Genomic DNA, 21,633 nt, shown 5'->3' with positions numbered 1-21,633 from the left:
GGATTAAGGTTCATGATACATGTCTCTGGCAGCAGTTCATATATGAAGAGTTACCAGAGATATATTATGGGTGTGGGTGTATTGGAAAGACCTTGGAATCCTGTGGCTGCCTGAACACTACTAGACCTCAAGCCATCTTATTGTTTGGTCCCTAGATCCATGCAGTTAGGATACTGGTCCCCTTTATGGTTGGCCAACAACCTTCTAAACCTGCTCTACTTGATGGACAGCTTGATCATGGTTGGACTCAACCCAAGAAACCTGTCAAAAACTCCCCCCCAAAGGATGTAGTGGCTATAAATGTTGATAAGGCCCCCATTAATTTAGTATTTTCTTTCTTGATGAATTTGAATTCTGAGGAGACCACGAAACCTCAATCCATGAAGATCACTAAATCTTTAGTATTTGCTGCTCAACCTTTAGGATCTGATCTGATTATTGGCAAGAGAAAGTGCTCTCCTCCTAAGAATTAGAAAAAATCTGGACCAAATAAGGATCATGATTCACTACCTAAATCTAAATTGATTATTGATTCACAGGATGATGGGCATGAATCGCCTACCTGATTTACTCAACAAGAATCTATGCCAAAACAATGGGGGTTGGTGGTTAAAGTTTGGAGACAAGTGGGATCACATCATGTAGAAGAGCATAAGGATAACGTGCTTGAACCTTCACATCAATTGACCTCATAGTCGGAAAAGATTGCAGATCTTAAACATGGGGATGTTGTCCGTAGGTTAAAGTCTATTTTAGAAGGTCAATCTACCACTTTTCAATCTATGGAGGATAAGGAGATAGCTAGTGCTTTGAAGGATCTCTTAGGTTTTTTTAGTGTATTTTAATTAATCTAATTGATTAAAATAAAACTTCACATGATATTTGATTAATCTCATTAATCAAGTAGGGTTGGTAAAGATGATATTAGATCTAATCTAATCATCTTACACAATAGAATAAATGAATTTAAACTATCCAACCCATTATGTGCAAGAACAAATCCAATATCAATATAAAATATCTCGATCTACATACGAGAAAAAGAATAGCATAATAAGAAAAATAATTTTTCTATTATACCTTTGCATGGGTAGATGATCTCCGTAAGTGATGATCGTGAATTTGTTTCTTTCCTCATAGCTATGCAAGTATCTGGTCTCTACGAGTATCCACACAAAGTAGAAGACTGATTAGCAACCAACTGGCTCTCCAGGATGTTGGCTCCCTTGCAAAACCTCTGTTTGATGGAAGATCTTTCTCAATTTCTTGAGAAGATCAGCAGGACTAGAGCTTCTTCAATACCTCTTTACTGAAATCTGATTTTTAGCAAATAAGAGAGAAGATGGAGATGCTCAAGCATGGAGGAGAGGGAGAGGAATAGCTGGGGCGGCAACCTAGGGGCTTGGGAGAGGAATCTTAGGCATGGAAACTCTTTCTAACCCTTGATGCTATAGCCACTTATTTATAAAAGCAAAACCCTAAGTGGTGCCCCAAGCAAACAAGAAAAATTATCTTTCTGCAAGAGCCATTGATGGCTAGGATTCTCAGAGAGAGAACCCCAAGTGTGCCGCCCCCTCTTAATGAACCAAAAGCATTCTTTTTTAGGGTTGGGCGGCTAGGGTTTCTTAAACCCTAGTGTTGGCACTCCAACTTGCCCCTTTTGACCTCTTGTTATAGCACCTAGGGTTTCATTCAAGAAACCCTCGGGCATGGGTCCTGATGACTAGTCTAAAATCAAGTCAAAATTGATTATATGATGCACCTAAACTCTTTTAGTTGCATATGATCTTGATCTAAATTTTATTGAATCTAAATCTCTATTTGATTCAATTTGAATTCAGCCATAATTAATTTGATCTAATCAAATTTAAAATATGCAATATTTGCACATTAGTTCTCCTTGAATTTTGCTAACCTTTAGTAGTTAAGTTCTTACAATTTGTAACAATTACAAATTAATCTAATCCTCGATCACATTGATAATTTGGATTATAACCATCTGATCAGTCTCAAACTTCTAATGTGTGTGATCCCATAGGTTCTATTTTATCTAGTGGTGAGTCATATTATGATCTTCATCACAGTATCATTGAAACTTCTTTTAATGGATTAAAATATTTTTAATTTTTTTCATCAAAAAATTATTTGATTATCTATCTGGTTTTCTATGGATCCCACAATCCATCAATGTTACTTAGCAGCATATGGTGGTAGGCCAGTAGAATGGAATGAAATGAACTTCTAGGTATAGTTACCATATGATATAGTCTTTCTATCAGGGTTCCGACTAAATGGAGGTTATGGATAACTCGTCAAACTATAACATCTGTCATATATAAAATTTACTTGACTTAAGTTCCTGATGTGAAGTATGTAAAAACTCTTTTTCACTATTCACTCTATCCTGATCAAGATTTTTTGAACTCAATCTTATAAATTACATAGGACCATCTTTCTTGTCTACTAAGGATGATAAATTTTATCTTGATACATACCTATTCCTACATTGAATCTACTATAGCCAACATACAGCATAGGGATCTATATGGATAGGGACTGAATTTATGTACAGTTAAACTATAGCAGTCTCATTATGAATAGCAAAGACATATCAGGTTTAAGGACTAGTCACACTACTGTAGCATTGAGTAAATCATTGACTAGTGGATAGCCATCCAAATAACTTCTGATAATGATCACGCTCGGTATCTTTATTCTCTAATAAATATCGATACTTTCACTCCAGTGTCTCTACACTATAGATTCGAGACTCATCTATCCTAAAAAAAATGACTTGTGCATAGATCAGAGTATCGATCAGATCAATCACCATCTCCATGATTATTCTTTGATTAGGAGTATTTAAGAATTAATCGTTAATGACACATGCATTAAATTTTTAATACTTAAAAATATGTGACATCATTTTATTAATTCTTTAGACGATTCATGAACACAAAAATATAACATGAATGAAAAAATAATCTAATTTTATTAATTTTAAAAATATAATTACAAAACATATGTCCCTAAAATATTTACAAGTATCAACCTAATTGACTTCTAGGACATACATCTAACATGTTCAACCTTCATCTCATTTTTAATCTTCCTCTGAGTCACTTGACTTGACTCATCATCAATCCTAGTTGTTTTCATGAAAATGTTATTTTGAAATTGTAGAGGAGCGGCAAAACCTTCCTTTGTAAATTATGTAAAAACTTTAATCCATTATCATGATCCTGATATTGTTTGTTTCTTAAAAACTAGGTTAGATTTATAGCCTTCTCTTTGTATTCAGCGAGTGATCAATCCGCAATGGGATATTTATTGTGTTCCTAGCATTGATCTCTTGGGTGGTATTGCTATTGCTTGGCATAAAAATCTCAAAACTCTTCACCTTTTCCATACTAACTGAAAAATTATCTTTAGGATTATCTCGTTGCCTAATACTAGGATTTTGGTTATAGCTTATGCTAGCACTAATAGTATAGAGCGGTGAATGATCTGATCTCAGGTTCAAACTATATTAACTTTGGAGATTCAATTGTTGTTGGTTGGTGATTTTAAGTATATTTTATCTAGGGAAGACAAATGTAGGGATAAACCTTTTAGGGTTGACAGAGAGATTTGAGAATTTTGATCATTTCTAAATACTATAGATTTATTAGATCTTGACTATCCAGGACCTAAATTTATATGGTGCAATAATAGATTGGATTTAGCCTATGTTTGGGAGTGTATTGATGGGGCATTTACATCTGAAACTTGGATGGATTTGTATTCTGCAACCATAGTGCATTATTTATCTCATTTTGCTTTAGATCATTGTCTCATGCTTCTAAATATTACTAATTAGCAATCTCGGGGCCCTATCCCTTTTGATTTGAGAAATTTTGGATGTCTTATGATGGTTGCTATGATGCCATTCAGCGTGCTTGGTAAGATTTTTTGAATCTTCACCAGATATAGGCTTTCCTTGCTACTTGAAAATATTCGTCATGGTCTTTCTCATTGGAAGCATCGATTGGGTAATATCTTCATTTATGCTTATCACCTGTATGATTAAATTTCTTATCTCCAAATGCAAGAGGCTATGCGCAGGGGGTTTACCTTTACATTTACATCATACCATGCTATCTCTTTTATCTGAATATCAAAAAACCCTACATCGGTAAGAGATCTTGTGGCATCAAAAATCTAGGCTTAATTGGTTACATGAGGGAGATGCAAACACAAGTGTTTTTCATCGCTCTACTATTATGCATCGTAGGTGTAATAAAATCAATGCCATGAAGGACTTCCATAATCAATGACATATTAACTTGCCCAATATTACTAGGATCCTTGTTTCTCATTTTATAGAACGTTGGACAGTTGATTCTGACCTTGGGCATATTGACTTGCAGTTAGTCTCGCTAACAGTTATGCATCTCAAAATGCTAAGTTGATTGAGCCTATCTCTGACAATGAGATCGAATGTGCCTTGTTTGGTATGCATCTTGACAAAGCACCTGATCCTGATGACTTTCCTCCCTTCTTTTTTTTATTGATACTAGTCTATTATAAAAGCTAAGGTCATCCTAGCTGTTTGTTTTTTTTTTTGCTGATGTTTCTATGCTTGAAACCTGGAAACATACATACATTATTCTTATTCCCAAAAAGCCTAATCTTTCTTATCCTACTGATGACTGACTAATTAGCTTATGTAACATTATTTATAAGTTGATTGCTAAAATCTTAGTGAATAAACTCAAAATTAATCTATCATTCTTAGTGTCACTACAAAAAAACTGAGATACACCCATGTGAAAGATACATGGGTAAAGGCCTAAAAAATATGGGGATACAGCTACACCCACATTGGTACACACATTTGGTTAAATATGGGTATGTCCGGCATAGGTGTAGTTTATACTCACGTTGTTTCTTTCCGTGTGTGCATTCTCTTACTTTACCCACGTAACATCCAACAAAGGTAAGAGTGTATATGTGGATATAGACCTAATGTATACCCTCCTTTATTAAATATGGATAACTAAATATACATGAATCAGAATTCATAGGAGTTACCAAAGTGTGAGTATAAATGGACCTCTACTATCAATAATAAAATATAGATATATAATCAACTTTTAGACGTTACTGTCTTATCCAATTTCAAAATATGGATTACCTGTAATAATAAATAAAAATAAAAATGGTGCATTGGTAACTACATCCTATACTACTTAATAATATATGAAGACTAGTAACTTCAAAGAGATAAAATAATTATAAATAAGATAATCTTTACCATTGTATTAAAGAGAACTGAACATACATAGGTGTAGTCTCAAAAAAATTATCCCAACAACCTTTTTAGTTTCATCAAAACTCAAAGAACAAGACCATACACCATTAGATTTTTGAATATGAAAAAAAGTAAATATTAAAACTCAAAATATAGAATAAACAAGTTCTAGCTGATCTCCTGCACTTTATACATAAGTTCTAAGCTCACTTTTGCTGCACCAAAAAGAGAATAAAGTAAACTTGAATTGATGACATCAAAAAGTTAACTTTGCAAAATCTGAGAGTTCATTAACCTATGAAGCCATCAGTAAGATAATCTCCATCTTTCCTTGGCACCATCCATCATATCCCTGACCTGAATCTGTAAAAGAATATATATATATATATATATATATGTATGTATGTATGTATGTATGTATGTATGTATGTATGTACGTACGTACGTATGTGTGTGTATCTATCATTTTAGAGCTTAAGTCACTATTAGAAACTACTGATGTATCAAAAGAATAAAAGGAATGCATTTCTTTATAATTTGATGTATCATCTTCAGATCCTGTTCTCTCAGGATGAGCCCTTCCCTTCAACACTAAGATCAAAAATAAATTATCAGAAACTATAATCATCAGAAATACTAACACACCCATAACTCTATGTTGTAGAATTATGTTAATATTTTATCAGAGTATGGCCACCAGATAGTGCTATAATATCTTTGTCTAACAGAGTCATCCAATAAAACACTTCCCTCAAATGAGATACCCCTACATTACATTGACCCATATAAGTTGTCATAAACTACCAACCATCAGAAATTTAAAGACAAGTATAACTGCATTCTTAGAAAACACCTGTATAGCTAATTGGGAAAAATAGCTTCGCAGTTAAGCCTATGGTTGTTTGATCATCCAAGGACCATCTCATAATTAAACATTCAGTAAAATAAGAGAGAACTTAAGACTATTCAAACATAATGATAAGAGCAGAATACAAAAGGTTTGCTTGGGTTAAGCTAAAAGCAAAATTCAGAATAAGGATGAAAGAATGCCATAGATTTGAAGAAACTTTCCTGTGTTACATCCCTAATAAATTCCACACCAAGTAGTCTTTCCTACTTAATGATATCAATATAATTTTGCATTACATTTTAGTCTTGAATAAACTAACTCTCATAGTATCTTCAACAACGTCTATTTATAAAATTAATTTTGTTATACACTACAATGGTCACCTAATATGAAGGTGCTAGTTGATTGAATATTTTTACAGAATTGCTATTTCAGACATACCTTTCTTTCAGGGACAAAGTCAATGGTCGGACCACCCCTCACTTCAACAGCAACAACTCCAGCAAGCTGGTAATGACACTCGAAATAATTATTTTCAATGCACCAATATAGAGAAAAACCATAACAAACCCACAACTAGCAGGGCTTATCCTGGAAAAATAGTGGACAGCACTGTTAAACTCATTCATCTGTCATGCCTATCAATTACTACTTCCCATGTCAACTATACTTTTTGACATCCTTTCTGACATTGCTAAATGTGAACCACAAATATATCACATTCAATATAAACAGATTAGCGGACATCACAAGCAAAGTGATCAGATGTTCCAATATATTTAATTGAATACTAATAGTATATAGTAAAAGGTTCTAATACTTAAATAATGTGCTTATTTAGAGTTCTTAACTGTCATACAGAAAGATATTTTTATTGCTCCAAGTATTCTGGCACTATTAGATCAAACCTAAAACATAATATACAGAGGATAATCAACATATTTTAAAGAGAGTACTTTAGCAAATTCTTTAGTTCCAAAATCAAGGGACATCCTACTTGTGGGCAAAAAGACCATATCAGAGAGCATATAGTAAACTAAGCTGGAACATCAGCCCTGCTGATACTTATCACTATTTAGTCAGGATGGGTTTCGTATTACAATCAATTTTTTTTTTCTCTTTTGATCACTATCGTATTACCTCAACTCAAAAATAGATGGGGCAAAAATTCAATTTACTAAGTATGTTCAAAAGTAGATATACTCTGATAGGCAAAAAAAAAAAAGATCTAAACAAAAGGCTTTTATAACTTATTTAAAGTGAAATAGAATATAATTTAAAGTTCATTTGAAAATATATACAAGTTTAGGGGAAAAAATATGCAGATATCACCTGGTAAAGGTCTGCATATGTAATCTTTGGATGCTTTGCTTTCACCGGCTCTAAAATAGGTAACAAAAACAAAGTGAGCATTCGAGTTTTCAATTGATTTGAAACTATTGTCTTTCTTTATGATTTTCGAAAGTGGCATGATAAACTTCTTTGAAATGAGAAGAGTGAAGAATAGTAGCAGAACTTAATATCCATTAAATATGAATTGAGAAAGTTTAATATAAAAATATAAATGATTGTTACAGAACTTGAGAAATGGAAGATTAAAACAACCATACAAGGCCAAAATTCTCGTTAAAATTTTTTATATTGTAAAGAAAAAAAAGGTATTGCAATTGAAGGTGCTCAACTACATCATGCTGAAGCATACAAAGAGAAGAGCTTCCAATATTAATTCTTGACTCTTCCATCCAATGGTGTCCACCTTTTACCCCATCTATTGTTGCATATTCAACTTCCCAAAGCCGTCCTGCCTCTCTTCTCTTGCATACATTACCATTCTCTTTCAAAGTTCTTTTCCCAAGTAAATTTACTATATACTAGCTTTTCTAAAAGAAGAGTTAGAATAAGCGAAAATGTTGAATGGAGAATTAACCAATTTAGGATGCAGATAGTTCATTTTTATATGCTAATGATAAGATGATGATTATACATAAAATCTAGTTGAGCAAATAACCATTCGAGAAATTTAAAAATGAGCAGATTGGATCATCAATAATTTCAAATTGATGTGTGGATATTGAAAAACCTTATAATGAAAAATATTACTTTATTATATTTTCTCACTACTCTTGCATTTTAAAAATAAAAAAATAAAACAACAGGAAATTGAGATGCATTCATTATTGTAAAACATTATTTCCATGATTATATCCAGTAAGAGGTGGAAAAAATAATGGGTGAAATGTAGCGAGCATATTAAAATGGAATTACTTACCCAAAAGGTCTACAGCTATTTTCAAACCAGCATTTGAACCATGGCTATACTCTTCCTCTATCCTAATTGAACCATTTGGACCACCTGTTTTTGTCTTTTTATCATAGGTGCCAGCATCATGCCATCTATTAAAGGAAAGGAAAAAGAAGAAGAAACTCATGTTAGACATTAGATTATCAAAAGAGTATAGGTGCACAATTTCGTAAACCGCCGTCCTCGTTAGAGCTGTTGGTTGAGTGTAGTATTGATTAAGAGTATGGTAGTTGGCATTGTAACAATACTGCAATCCTTCTTTATTGAAGTATAAGAGGAACATATAACTTATTAAAAAGTTTCTAACTGTTCCACTAATCTTCTGATGTTCCTTGTTCATAATAGCAAAATCATATCATTCCTCTTAGGATCAATGCAATGATGCTGTTGATAAATTATAATTATCTACTCTCAGGTGACATCAATCTCGGCGGTATTATTCTAAACTCAGAGTGAAGAAGATAATAGACATCAATGAAACCACACGAGATTCTTCATAACATCTTGATTTATACCAAGGTGACCAAAGCCTCAACCACCTAATACTAGGCATACTATTAAGACAAACATCATTTTAGGGAAAAGAAAATCAACAGAGCAGAACTGCTTATCCAACCATCAGGCAAAAAAAAACCTGCCAACAGAAACATCGCATAAAACCAAGAAATAAAAGACTTAAACTTCTGCAAGAATACATAAAGAACAAGAGAAAGAGAGCAAGAGAGAAGGAAGAAGAAGTGAAGGAAACAAAGATGAAGAAAACGCACCATATGCAGGCCTTCTACCAAAAGATAAAAGCTTTACCCTTCCCTGCTACCTTCAATTTGGAGAGAGGGGGGAGAGGGAGCCGTGATCCCCATTCCCACTACCTTCAATTTAGAGAGAGAGAGAGATCGTGGATGCAGTGCTCATCATCATCGACGACCTCCATCGATGACCGCCGCCTTCATCGCCGTTCACGTCAGGCCTAGGACCTTCACCTAGAGAACAGAGAAAATAGGATTAGAGCATGTCAATTTGAGAGAAATAAAGAGAGAGAACGAAAAGGAAGTAGAAAGCAGAGAGTAGAGAGAACAGATGATCGCCGTCTCCACCGTCATTTATACCGTCGCCACTCTTACTGCCTCTATTGCAGTAGAACTAGGGAGTGGAGAATGGGGCTCCTGGATCAGACGACATGGAGAGAGGTTGTGGCAACAGTAGGATCAGGTCGGAGTGCTGGCAAGAAACCTCCACAGCTGGCAAAAGAATCCTAGGTGACGGAGAGAGCTATATACAAGGTTCAACAAAAAGAGAATTAAAAAAAAAAAAAAGAAACTAATAATTTAAGCCACAAACCTTGCAAGCAGTCGTAGTTCTCGGCCTTCTTCCTAATGACATCAAGAACGGTGTCGATGAGCTCAGCACCCTCGATGTCGTGCCTCTTGGTCTTGTTGTTTCTGACCTCGGACTGGCCGAACACGAAGTTGTCCGGGTGGATGCCTGGCTGAAGGGCTCGGATCTCAGTGAATCCATGGTCCCTAGCTCTAGATCCATAAGCATAGCCTTAAGGATGTATCGCCCCCTGCTCGCCTCATTGTGGTAGACGTTGATCTACTCGAGCTAGAGGTCGAAATCGTTGGAGTACTTCTCGGTCTGGTCAATCCCATGCTCGTAGTAGATCACCTCCCAGAACTTGGCTTTGATCTGGTTCCCACATTGCTCGCCCTGGATGTGGAGGATCTCCCTCATATTTTCCATTGAGCGCCACCCTCATGTGGTGGGTCTCTGACGATCGAGCTTCAGTTCAGGCGAGGAGGCGGCAGTGGTGGAGGATGGGTATGAATGGATGGGAGCTAAGAGCAGAGATAATTGAGAGCTTGTAGAGGGATTTATTTAGAGGTCGGGGTTCCTGTTGGTGGGCTGCTTTTTTTTCTTTTTCTCTTTTTTATTTTGATCCTCCTCTCCTGACGCCAATCACTTTCCGTCAATACTTAGTATATTTTTAGCAGATTCGAGTTATCCATGTTTATCCATTAGAAAATTTAATTTATTCATATTTAATCATTGAAATATAAGTTAAAAATTAATTATAGCATTTTCACGTTAGACAAATGTAGGTATACACAATCTTTTTTTTCAGAATTTGATCTTTTACCTACATATGTACTTTACGTAACTAAAAAACATAGGTGTACGTGGCTTTTCTTGTAGTGTGTCCCCTAAACAAGGTGCTATTGTTCAAGGTCATCAAATTACTTCAAATATTTTATTTGCTTAAGAGTTGATATACTCATTGACTAGGGCCCTACGTTCTTATTGTTTAATGATGCTTAAACTAGATATGGAAAAAGAATATAATCATGTGCATTGGAATTTTTTGTTTTATCTGCTGCATCAATAACGATTTCATCTTTAATTTGTAAGCTGGATTCAAGCTATTGTTTTTAACCCTCAATTTGCTTTATTTGTCAATGGATCACCTATGCCTTGGTTCTCGGAAACTTGGGGCCTTAGACAAGGTTGCCAATTGTCCCTGTATCTTTTTATATTATGCTCCCAATTTTTGTCTACTCTATTACACGATATGGTTCATAATCATTTACTTGAAGCTTATTCCCTGTGCGAAGGTCCTACCATTTCTCATGTTCTTTATGTAGATGATTCTCCTCATTGCACGAGTCATGACTAACGAAGCTGCTTCTCTTGCTGTTCTTTTAGATATTTATACAAATTATTAATTATTGTAAATCACGTATCACTTTTAGTCCATCCACCCCACGTACCATCAGAAGACAAATGCGAAGGATTTTTAATATATCCGAGTGTCAAGTTCCATGGCAATATCTCCGTGTTTTTTATCTCTCCGCATCCTTTACGATGGCTTGACTTTCAGGATCTTTTCCAAAAAAAGACTACTCATTTAGATTCTTGGAAATTGAGGACTCTCTTATTTGCATGCCGACTTACGTTGGTTAATCCTATTCTCTCTAATATACCTTTATATGTCCTCATGTTTCTTCATGTTCCTTTGTCTGTTATTAATCCTCTTGAAAAGGAGTTTAGAGCTTTTCTTTGGGGTCACTGAACTGATCATCATGGTTTTCATAGAGTTGTCTGGGCTCAGGTGTGTCTTCCTAACAATGAGGGTGGATTGGATATTGTTCCTTTGTGGACCAGGAGATTCCAATGTTTGTGTAAGCATGCTGCCCAATTACTCTTACATCCGGACATCCTTTGGGCCAAGTTAGTCAATGCTAAATACAAGTTTTCAAGATCTTGGCTGAACTATTCTGCTCCTCAAAATGTTTCACCTATATGGCATAAAATATTTGGTGCTGCAAACTATGTGCAATTCCAAGTTCAATGGTTGATAGGTGAGGGCCAGTATATTAATGTCTGTTTAGATCCTTGGATTTCTATTCAACCATTAATTTCCATTCTGGCTTTTCTTAATATTGATACTCAAAGGATGGAATCAAAGATTACTGATTTAATTAATTCTAATCGACATTGGAATGTAGAAAAATTGAATCAACTTTTTTCGGGCCGGGGAAATTGCAAATCAAATCACGACTATCCCTATTGCCTTTGGCCATTGGACTGATCAGCTGGTTTGGGGAAAAGAAAGTTGCTTGAGGTTTCTTTAAAAGATATGTCTAATCTATCTGTTCAATTATGGTGTTCTTCTTGAATTTCTGTGCAGCCTTGCTTTCGGATATGGAGATTGAATACATCCCCTTGAGTTCGCCTCTTTTGGTGGCAATTAAGTTGGAATCAGTGACCTTCCAAAGAGTACTTTGTTCATTGCAGTATTCTGTATGGCAATTTATTATATTGTGATTTACATTCTGATGTCATTGAGAGTGATTCTCATATAGTCCTCTATTGTCTTATTGCTCATCAATGTTAGACTATTTTAAATCAAATGATTAGCTTGTCCTTGCCTATCATCTCCTTGCAAGATTTGTTTAACTACATGGCCCGACCCATGGTTCCCGCTTCTTATAAAGCTTTAATTCTGTGCTTTGTTTGGCGTCTCTGGCAAGAGCATAATAATAGAATTTTCAACAATGTTACTCAAACTGTTGATCAAATTGTTAGGCATGCTGTTTCAATGGATATATACTTTGAGGGTTCCAAAGAGGCACTGGGGTAGTTGTTCAATCATCCATTCCTGTTTTCAAACACCACACATAGTCCCGTGGCCACCCCCTCCCTCTAGAACACTTAAAGTAAATTTTGATGCTTCAGTTGGACTAAGTAAAGCAGCTGTAGGTCTTGTTATCAGAGATCATAATGCTAGGTTAGTTTAAGCAGGAGGTAAGATGGTATCTCATACTTCTGTTGCTTTCGCTGAGTTAACTACAGCTTGTCTTGGTTTTAAAAATGCAGAGCTGCTTTTTCATACAACTCACATCATACTAGAAGGTGATTTAACAATGGCAGTATCATGGATATTTGAGGTCGGTTCACATGAATACAGTCATCTCCCTCTAATTCAGGATATCCATGCTTGGAAAAATTCTTATTCCTCCTTCCAGGAAGGTCATGATATATATCGGGAGGCAAACCAAGTTACGGATTACTTGGCTAATAAAGCATTGCAGGGTGAGTTTACTTGGAATTCTATACAAGTTGATTCTACTTGTTCCTATCTCCTCAATGCGGATGGATATAGTATTACTTTCTTTAGATACTAACAACCTCATGCAGACATTTGGGTGATCCAAGGCATATACTTTCAGTGCTCAAGCTGGTGAAGTTTAACTCACTTTGTTCACCACATGATTGGGAAATGGCATTCTCTTATATTTCTGTGAACTTATTTGTTTCTGATACAGGTTTATCTCTGGAGTACATGAGAGTACTTCTTTATATGGTGCCCTTATTGGTACCTGATTTTCTAACAGACTCACTCCACGAGTATCAAAGGGCACCTATTTATATGTTGAAATTACATCTATAGATACAAAATGCCAGCTTTCCTTTCTCTTCTCCTAACCTTGTTCCACCCTTCTTCCCCCTACCAGCATATTCTCCTGCTGCTTTGCAGCTCATCTTCCCATGGCTTCAGTCTTCCTCTTATTCTTCATCCCATGTACCTACCAATGTTCTCATTCAGATACTAATTCACTACTTATGGGTTGGTGATAATAGATATGTGTGGCATCTCAGTGGTATGGAGCATTATGTTTGTGTTGGGATATACCGACCGACCCCTTTTAAGCCGACTCACCCTCGGGCCTGTCCGACCGACGCCCGACTCTACCGACCGCACCGACCGACGACTGCCGACAGTAGCTGCCGACATTCTCCAACCGAAGGTGTGTCGATCGGGCAGACCCATTCTGTTTCCGACTAGTCGAGCGGCGGAGCCTAGATTACCGACTCACTGTCAGGCGGGGGTGACAGCCGACGTTCGACTCTCGCAATGCGTCAGACCAGCCGACGGTGTCCCCGGGTCTTCACCCGACGTCCCGCAGCCGAATATCGATGTATGGTCGGTCAGCTTCCCCAAACGCCGTACGACTGCTATGGGCTGCTGTCCTGACAAGGACATGCGACGTGGCCGCCCTGGGGGCATCATCCTGCCAAGGACATAGGTCAGCCCCAGAGATTTGACAGCCCACGGTGATTTGTCAGTCCGCGGCGACTCTGACAGCCTCCGGTGATTTGACAACTCCCCGGTTGTCTGCGCCATTAATGGCGGAACCACGCCGCGCTCTACTATAAAACGGAGAAGGCAACAGTATTGGGGGAGGAAGTTTTTCTAAGCTCCTTGGCTCTCTCTCTCTCCCTAGTTCTCTCCCGCTGAGCCCCTGATTCTTTTCTACTGTTGCCTAGTCTCCTCTCTGACTTGACCGTCGGAGGGTCCCTACCGGAGGTATCTCCGGTCAGTGTGGACTTCTCTTGCAGGTGCTCGTTCCCGGCGACCAGACGATGAGGGGATTGACCGCAACAGGTTTGGCATGCCAGGAAGGGGGGATCACGACCTCCACAGAGTTTGAAAAATCCTTTCGAGATGACAAGAATCAGGGCTCAGCGATCGAGAGCCACCGGATCGATGAGGCACTCTTCCCGTCGGGAAGAGGCCTCTCCTCCACCCTCCATGGCGAAATCCAGCTCTTCGCATCCTGTGGTGACTACGGAGGCGCAGATCGCGGCGATCGTGCAGCAGATGACTGTGCTGACGGATGCAGTCAAAAATCTTCAACAACAACCAACCCGGTTGCCGCACTCACCGGCGGAGCAACCAACGGTGCACCCGATGCCATCCAGGAGCAGCCGCCGACGTCCGTGTCGGTCTCCATCTCCTCCTCAGGAGCAGCCGTCTCAGCATTCCCATCGAGAAGGAGAGAGGCGGCCACAGCGTGACACCCACCGGTCTCGGCGTCCCTCTCCTTCCCAGCTGGAGCGAGCGAGGAAGGAGAAGCGGCCGCGGACACTGTCCGCCTCCCTCTCAGATTCATCGGGAGATTCGACCCCTGGGGTCTCCCAACACCGATGGATCGACGACTATGAACGTAGGTTCGAAGAAATTGACCATCGACTTGCCCAGCTCTAGGTGGACGGACAGAAGTCTTTGAACGACGTCGACTTCCAAACCGCCCAACCTCTCTCCTGACTCATCCTCGACGAGCCGATTCCTAGTCGGTTCAAGATGCCTCATGTGGAGCCTTACGATGGCTCCACCGACCCAGTTGACCATCTGGAGAACTACAAGGATCTCATGATGATCCAAAGGGCAACCGATGCCCTCCTCTGCATCGGCTTCCCTGCCACACTTTGCAAAGCTGCCAAGACTTGGTACTCCGACCTCCGCTCAGGAAGTATCCACTCCTTCGGACAGCTCGAGCATTCTATCGTGATCCATTTTAGCACCAGTCGGAAGCCGCCACGAACCTTGGACAGCATTTTCTCCCTCAAGCAGGAAGAAAATGAGATGCTCCGATACTTCGTGACGCGATTCAACGCGGCCATGTTTGAGGTTCGGGACCTCAACGAAGACATGGCTATCTCAGCCATGAAGAGGAGGCTGAGAGGGTCCCGATTTACATACTCCTTAGACAAGACCCTCCCCCGGACATATGCCGAACTACTGGAGCGTGCGTACAAATACATGCATGTAGACGAAGGAGCTTCCGACCGGTGCCTGACCGAGACCAAGGGCCTGAAGGAGAAGCGAAGAAAAGGTCGGGCTCCTGCCGAGCCTAGCGGGCCCCCGACCGACAAACAGGTCTCACCCCAGCGACAGAGCCTAAGATCACCCCGACGGCGGAGTCCGGGGCCGATGCGTCGCAGGTATGACTCCTATACTCCTCTCTCTGCTCCTCGTGCGCAGATTTTGATGGAGATCGAAGGAGAGGAATATCTGCGACGGCCTCTGCCTTTGAAGGCAAAGGGCCTCGACCGACGAAAATACTGTCGATTTCATCGGGGCCACGGCCACAACACCGAATAGTGCATCCAACTCAAGGATGAAATCGAGGCCCTCATACACTGAGGGTATCTCAAAAAATTTCGAAGGAGCCCGCCGACTCGACCCGTCCCCGACCGACGACCCCAACCGACTGAAGAGGCAGCGAACAACCAGCCCATGGTCAAGGTCATCAACATGATCTCCAAACGACTGGACTGAGGGACGACTGCTGGAGGGGAGTTGATGAAGAAGCTGCACCAAGATGATGTAATTACTTTTACAGATGAAGATGCTCGGAGAATCCAAACTCTTCATGACGATGCTGTTGTTGTCTCGGCAACAATAGCAAATTATGATGTAAGAAAGATCCTTGTTGATAATGAAAGTTTGACTAATGTTTTGTTCTACTCGACCTTCTCCCGAATGCGACTGTCGGCTGATCGGCTCAAGAGGTTCTCTACACCCCTAGCAGGTTTTGCTGGAGATGCTGTCACGGTGGAAGGAGAAATTACTCTTCCCGTGACAACTGAATCCGAACCACGATAAAGTACCATCCACCTAACCTTTGCGGTCGTCCAAGTATCTTCGGCCTACAACGCTATACTTGGAAGACCCAGACTAAACACCCTCAGAGCGATAGTCTCGACGTACCACCTGCTGGTTCGATTTTCGACCAAAAATGGAGTCGAGGAGATACGCGGGGATCAATAGCTCGCTCGACGATGCTTCCAAATCTTTGCTCGAAGCAATGAATCGAAGGACTCCCTGACGGTCGACAAGTTAGACCAATGAGGAGAGGAAGAACAGGGTGAACCGGCCGAACAGCTGGTTTCCATCCCAATAGCAGAGAATCCCGAACGAGTGATCTGAGTCGGATCCCAATTATCGGACCCTGAGCAACGGTAGCTAATAGAGCTGTTGAAGGCCAATGCCGACGTATTCGCTTGGTCAACAGCGGATATGTCCGACATCCCCCCGGAGATGATGACTCACCGACTCAACATCGACCCTGGAATGAGGTCGGTGAGGCAGAAGAAGCGGTCTTTTGCTCCCGAAAGACAGAAGGCCATCGACGAGGAAGTGGACAAGCTACTCGAGGTGGGCTTCATTAGAGAAACCACGTACCCCGACTGGCTCGCCAATGTTGTCATGGTGAAAAAAGCTAACGGGAGGTGGAGGATCTGCATCGACTATACTGACCTGAATCGTGCATGCCCGAAGGACAGCTTCCCACTTCCAAAAATCGACCAGCTGGTAGACGCGACATCTGGCCATCGACTGCTCAGCTTCATGAATGCCTTTGCCGGATACAATCAGATCCGGATGGCACCCGAAGACGAGGAGCACACAGCCTTCGTGATCGCTAAGGGCCTTTACAGCTACAAAGTAATGCCCTTCGGATTGAAAAATATCGGAGCCACCTACCAGCGACTCATCAATAAGGTCTTCAAAGATCAAATCGGCATGCAACATGGAGGTGTACGTGGTCGATATGCTGGTGAAGAGCGCGCAGACTTCAGATCATGTCCAAGATCTTGAAGAAATTTTTCGCACTATTCGACGACACCGGATGAGGCTGAATCCGACTAAGTGCGCCTTCGGGGTGACTTCGAAGAAGTTCCTCGGGTTCCTTATTTCTCAACGGAGAATTGAGGCCAACCCCAAGAAGATAAAGACGATCATCGACATGCGGCACCCGGACACCAAAAAAGAGGTATAGCAGCTTAATGGAAGGATCATCATGCTCAGTCGATTCATCTCTCGGTCGGCTGAGAGATGCTTCCCGTTCTTCAAAACCCTGAGGCAGACGAAGGACTTCTCTTGGCCGGATGAGTGCCGGCAGGCCTTCGAGGATCTAAAGAGATATCTGGCCTCCCTGCCGCTGCTTGTAAAGCCAAAAGTCAAAGAAATATTGTACCTCTACTTGGCAACCTCCCCAGAGGCGGTTAGCTCGGTGTTCGTCCGGGAGAACGAGAGCCGAATTCACCAGCCCATATACTACACCAGCAAAGTACTCCACGAAGCTGAAGCTCGGTATTCAAAGGTAGAGAAAATGATATTCGCCTTGATCGTGTATGCACAACAACTCCGTCTGTATTTCCAAGCATACGCTATCATGGTTCTCACCGACCAGCCCCTGAGGGCGATCTTGCGTCGCCCCGACACATCAGGACGACTGGCAAAATAGACGGTGAAGCTGAGTTAGTTCGACATTCAGTACCGACCACGACCTGCTTTGAAAGTCCAGATTTTGGCCGACTTTATTGCGGAGTCCCCGACAACCGACCAAGAATTGGAAGCCGGGAGCTCCAAAGAGGCTGCAACCTCTGAACGTGACCCCGGGTCGACCTGGGTATTGCACATCGACGGAGCTTCCAATGCTCGAGAGAGCGGGGTCGGGTTTCTGCTCACCAACTCGGAGGGAGTGGTTACCAAGTATGTCCTCCGATTCAACTTCAAAGCCTCCAATAATCAAGCCGAGTATGAAGCGCTCCTCGCTGGCTTGAGAGTAGTGAAGGAGCTCGGGATCGACAGCCTCAGAGTCTTCTCCGACTCCCAGCTGATCGTGGGACAAGTCAAAGATGAATTCGAGGTGCGGGACCCGATCGTGGCAAAATATTTTCAGAAGGTGAGAGATCTCATGGCACACCTCAAGTACTTCGAGATCTCCCACATTTCCAGGTCGGAGAACGCTCGGGCCGACGCACTCTCCAAGCTTGTGACATCAGCCTACGATACTTTGGGCCGGACACTTGTGGAGAGTCTCGAGCAACCGAGCATTGACAGGGCCGAGGAGGTGCTGCAACTGGTGATCGAACCAAACTGGATGGATCCGATCGTTCAGTATCTGACCGACGGAACCAGCCCTGAAGACCCTACGGAAGCCAAACGACTCCGGTGGGCGGCCTCTCAATATGTAATGATGGATGGCCGACTCTACAAAAGGTTGTTCTTCCTTCCCTTGTTGAGGTGCCTGGGACCGATTGATGCGGACTACGCGCTCAGAGAGGTGCATGAAGGGATCTACGAAAATCACTTGGGAGGCAAACCCTTGACCTACAAGATCCTACGGCAGGGTTACTATTGGCCCACCATGAAAAAGGATGCGACTGAGTTGGTTCAGAGGTGTGAGCCATGTCAGAGGTGTTGGAAAATATATCCCAAAAAGCCAATCGTCAAGCTGTTGACGGTTGAGCAACTAAGTATTGTAATTGATTTGTTAATAAATAAAATATATTTGGCATTTTCATCATAAGTTTTCATCTTCAAATGAACTTCGTTGTTATGATGAAGTCCTTAGGACTATTTAGATTCGATAAAGAGAGGATTTATCGATTAGTCCTTAAAACAGTTCACGACCAAATGATAGGCTGTTAATAAGGACGACAGCTTCTATCGAGCATAGGTCGCTGTAGGCCATATGGGTTGGTTGTCCTCTTAACCAAAGAGTGTGGAGACACTGGTATGGCATATAGGTGAGATATACTGGTACATCATCATTGAACGTGACCAACTCCAGAGTATTCTGCTGTCGAGAATGTCTCTGATGGGATATAGGTATAAGTATCCCTTAGACTTGAGATCGCCTCAGTGACTTGCAAGCAACTCACTGTGCTTTGGTACTGGACTAACTGAATTTCTAATTCAGGGACGGAAGGCTTCTGGGCACAGTCAAGTACTTGCGAAGTCAGAGTGCGATCGAGATGGGATTGACCACTCCAAGAGTTAGAGAAGAATGAGTCGCTGTATTTCAATTTAGCAAAACCTTGGCCAGGGTAATCCATCAGATGGATTTGATATTTTGAAATACAATGTGGACAACCTGATCAGAGTTGACAGTTGAACTTTGGGGTGTCCTATGATCATTTTGGTCAAGGGGATGAATTATATGAAAACTATATCCGCATGGGTTCTAAGGATGTTGTTCTACACATTCGACCTATCCGATCGTCGGGTACCATTGCTAGATGGTCACTTCGATTAGTATAAAAATTTATTTCTGTACTACCGGCTTAGGTTCGGACCTATGAGGTCACACACATTAGAGTTCATGATCCGATCGGATGGTTGATCAACGATTAAGAATCGTTCTAGGGTTAAATGATCAATACGATTGACATTTAACCCAGTGCAAGTGTTGCAGGAGGATCAATTAGCAATTCGATTGCTAATTGGCTTAATTTGATTAAGTCAATAGATTGAGATTAAGTCTAATTAAATATGATTTAATTAGATTTGGTTTGAGCTTGATTGGATCAAGTCCAATTGGTTTATTGGATAAGCCAAGTGCAAGAAAAAACTAGTCCTAGTTCAACTAGGCTTGGGTCAATCTAATTTCTAATTTGATTAAAAAATTAAATCAGATTTAAATCTAATTTAATATGATTAAATTAGGTTCTTAATTGGGTTAAGACCTATTTTAATTGGGTTGATCTAATTTTGGTTTGATTTGGTTTGAGAAACCAAATTAAAACAAGTCATAAGATAGAATCCTAGTAAGACTAGGATTCCACCTTGCACCACGTAAGCCTTCCCCACGCCCTCTCTCTCATTCAACGCCAATCTCCTCTTATTTTGAATGACAAAAGCCCTCTTCCAGGTCTCTCTCATGTTCACAAAATGTCTCCTCTCTTCTTTCTTATATGGAAGGTGGTTTGGATCAAATCAAAAAGGAATAAGTTTGGATTTTGAATTCTATGAGATAGAGTTTTAGAAATCCAAAACTCTTTCAATTTTGCACCGAATTTATCCAATTTTTTTTTAAAATTTTTATGGATTTTAGGGTATACATTGTGCACCCTTTGCTAGTAATCCATGCATGAAAATATGAAGGAGGTGCTCAAGAGTTGGGCGCCCCTTAACTTGCCATGTTTGGATAAGCCTTGACTAGGTATTTGACCTAGATAAGGAATCTATCATATCTCTCTATATAAGATGAGTTTCTTCATAAAATTTCTGAAGAAGATAGAGATTTGAGAGACCTTTAGGCCATCCAAAAATCAGAGAGAAATACCTTTGGGTCGTGGAGATATAAAAGATACAAGTTAGGATGTCTAGAGAGAGAAATGAGAAGAAGAAGAGGGTCTTCTTCTAGGGTTGTTTGTTTTCATATCTTTCCTTCCTCCATCTTGAGTTTCCTGAGAGCATCTCAGATCTGAAACTTCTTCTTCTACTTTTCATCTTTGAAAGAGTCCAAATCAAGAAGAAGGAGGCACCTGATCAACCATCAAAGAAGGATCAGCGCAGTACTAGCATACTATGCTGATTTCCTGAAGCAAGACTTCTGATCGAGATTCGTGGGCTCGTGTGGACGACTCCTAGAGGCCGGATGCATGTGCGGCTTGCAACATCATCCTCAAGCCTGGATCAGCGAGGTTAGAACGTCTAACTTGCAAGGTAATATATCTGATCTATTGTTTAATACATACATTAGATGTAGTATAGAAACATGTTGATATGATCAACATGTAGTTCATGCTATATTTATATATTTTAATTTTTGATTTAATGCTATGTAATAATCATGTAATAAGATCTTAGATCTAGAAATTTTCTGATTTTAAAAAATAATTTTGATTTATTTTAGTCTTCCGCTGTATGATCTTGAAAAAGTTTCAAGATCTAACCCTGAAACCCTAGATCTGGTTCCTACAATTGGTATCAGAGCCTAAGTTCTTTATTATATGATTATTTATACATACTTAAATTATTTCTTAGATTAGATCTAATTTATAATCTGATTATTAAATCTAAAATTAAAATTTTAGATCAATCACAAACTGCAA

At 40.1% G+C, this 21,633-nt stretch overlaps 2 protein-coding genes across 2 annotated transcripts; both read right to left on the bottom strand.

Annotated features, from left to right (window-relative positions):
• Window positions 1–5,347: 5,347 nt before the first annotated feature.
• On the bottom strand, window positions 5,348–9,570 carry LOC140858825 (probable L-ascorbate peroxidase 3, peroxisomal). The gene is made up of 4 exons (XM_073260105.1): window positions 8,413–9,570; window positions 7,476–7,525; window positions 6,585–6,650; window positions 5,348–6,093 (listed from the first exon to the last, which is right to left on the bottom strand). Exons 1-4 carry the CDS (start codon window positions 8,783–8,785, stop codon window positions 5,965–5,967), a joined length of 618 nt encoding a protein of 205 aa, XP_073116206.1. The 5' UTR covers window positions 8,786–9,570; the 3' UTR covers window positions 5,348–5,964.
• On the bottom strand, window positions 9,015–10,185 carry LOC105046775 (tubulin beta-3 chain-like). Its single transcript, XM_073260103.1, has 3 exons — window positions 10,073–10,185; window positions 9,784–9,971; window positions 9,015–9,079 (listed from the first exon to the last, which is right to left on the bottom strand). The coding sequence occupies exons 1-3, from the start codon at window positions 10,183–10,185 to the stop codon at window positions 9,015–9,017; spliced, it is 366 nt and encodes a 121-aa protein (XP_073116204.1).
• Window positions 10,186–21,633: the final 11,448 nt, after the last annotated feature.

The sequence above is a fragment of the Elaeis guineensis genome, chromosome 6 (assembly GCF_000442705.2).
Source record: "Elaeis guineensis isolate ETL-2024a chromosome 6, EG11, whole genome shotgun sequence".
In the NCBI taxonomy this organism is placed as follows: Eukaryota; Viridiplantae; Streptophyta; class Magnoliopsida; order Arecales; family Arecaceae; genus Elaeis; species Elaeis guineensis.
The sequence above is the reverse complement of the archived record's forward strand: the minus strand, read 5'-3'. Positions and strand labels throughout refer to the sequence as shown.

What these genes read in the sequence shown, in the direction of transcription:
- LOC105046775 (XM_073260103.1), bottom strand. Translation starts at nt 10,185, where the DNA reads ATGGAAAATATGAGGGAGATCCTCCACATCCAGGGCGAGCAATGTGGG. An exon ending in GGGATTGACCAGACCGAGAA is followed by an intron (nt 9,972 to 10,072) that starts GTACTCCAACGA and finishes TTATGGATCTAG; the next exon opens with AGCTAGGGACCATGGATTCA. An exon ending in GAACTACGACTGCTTGCAAG is followed by an intron (nt 9,080 to 9,783) that starts GTTTGTGGCTTA and finishes TTCTGTTGGCAG; the next exon opens with GTTTTTTTTTGCCTGATGGT.
- LOC140858825 (XM_073260105.1), bottom strand. Translation starts at nt 8,785, where the DNA reads ATGAACAAGGAACATCAGAAGATTAGTGGAACAGTTAGAAACTTTTTA. An exon ending in CATATGCAGACCTTTACCAG is followed by an intron (nt 6,651 to 7,475) that starts GTGATATCTGCA and finishes TGTCATTACCAG; the next exon opens with CTTGCTGGAGTTGTTGCTGT. An exon ending in ACTTTGTCCCTGAAAGAAAG is followed by an intron (nt 6,094 to 6,584) that starts GTATGTCTGAAA and finishes GATGGTTGGTAG; the next exon opens with TTTATGACAACTTATATGGG.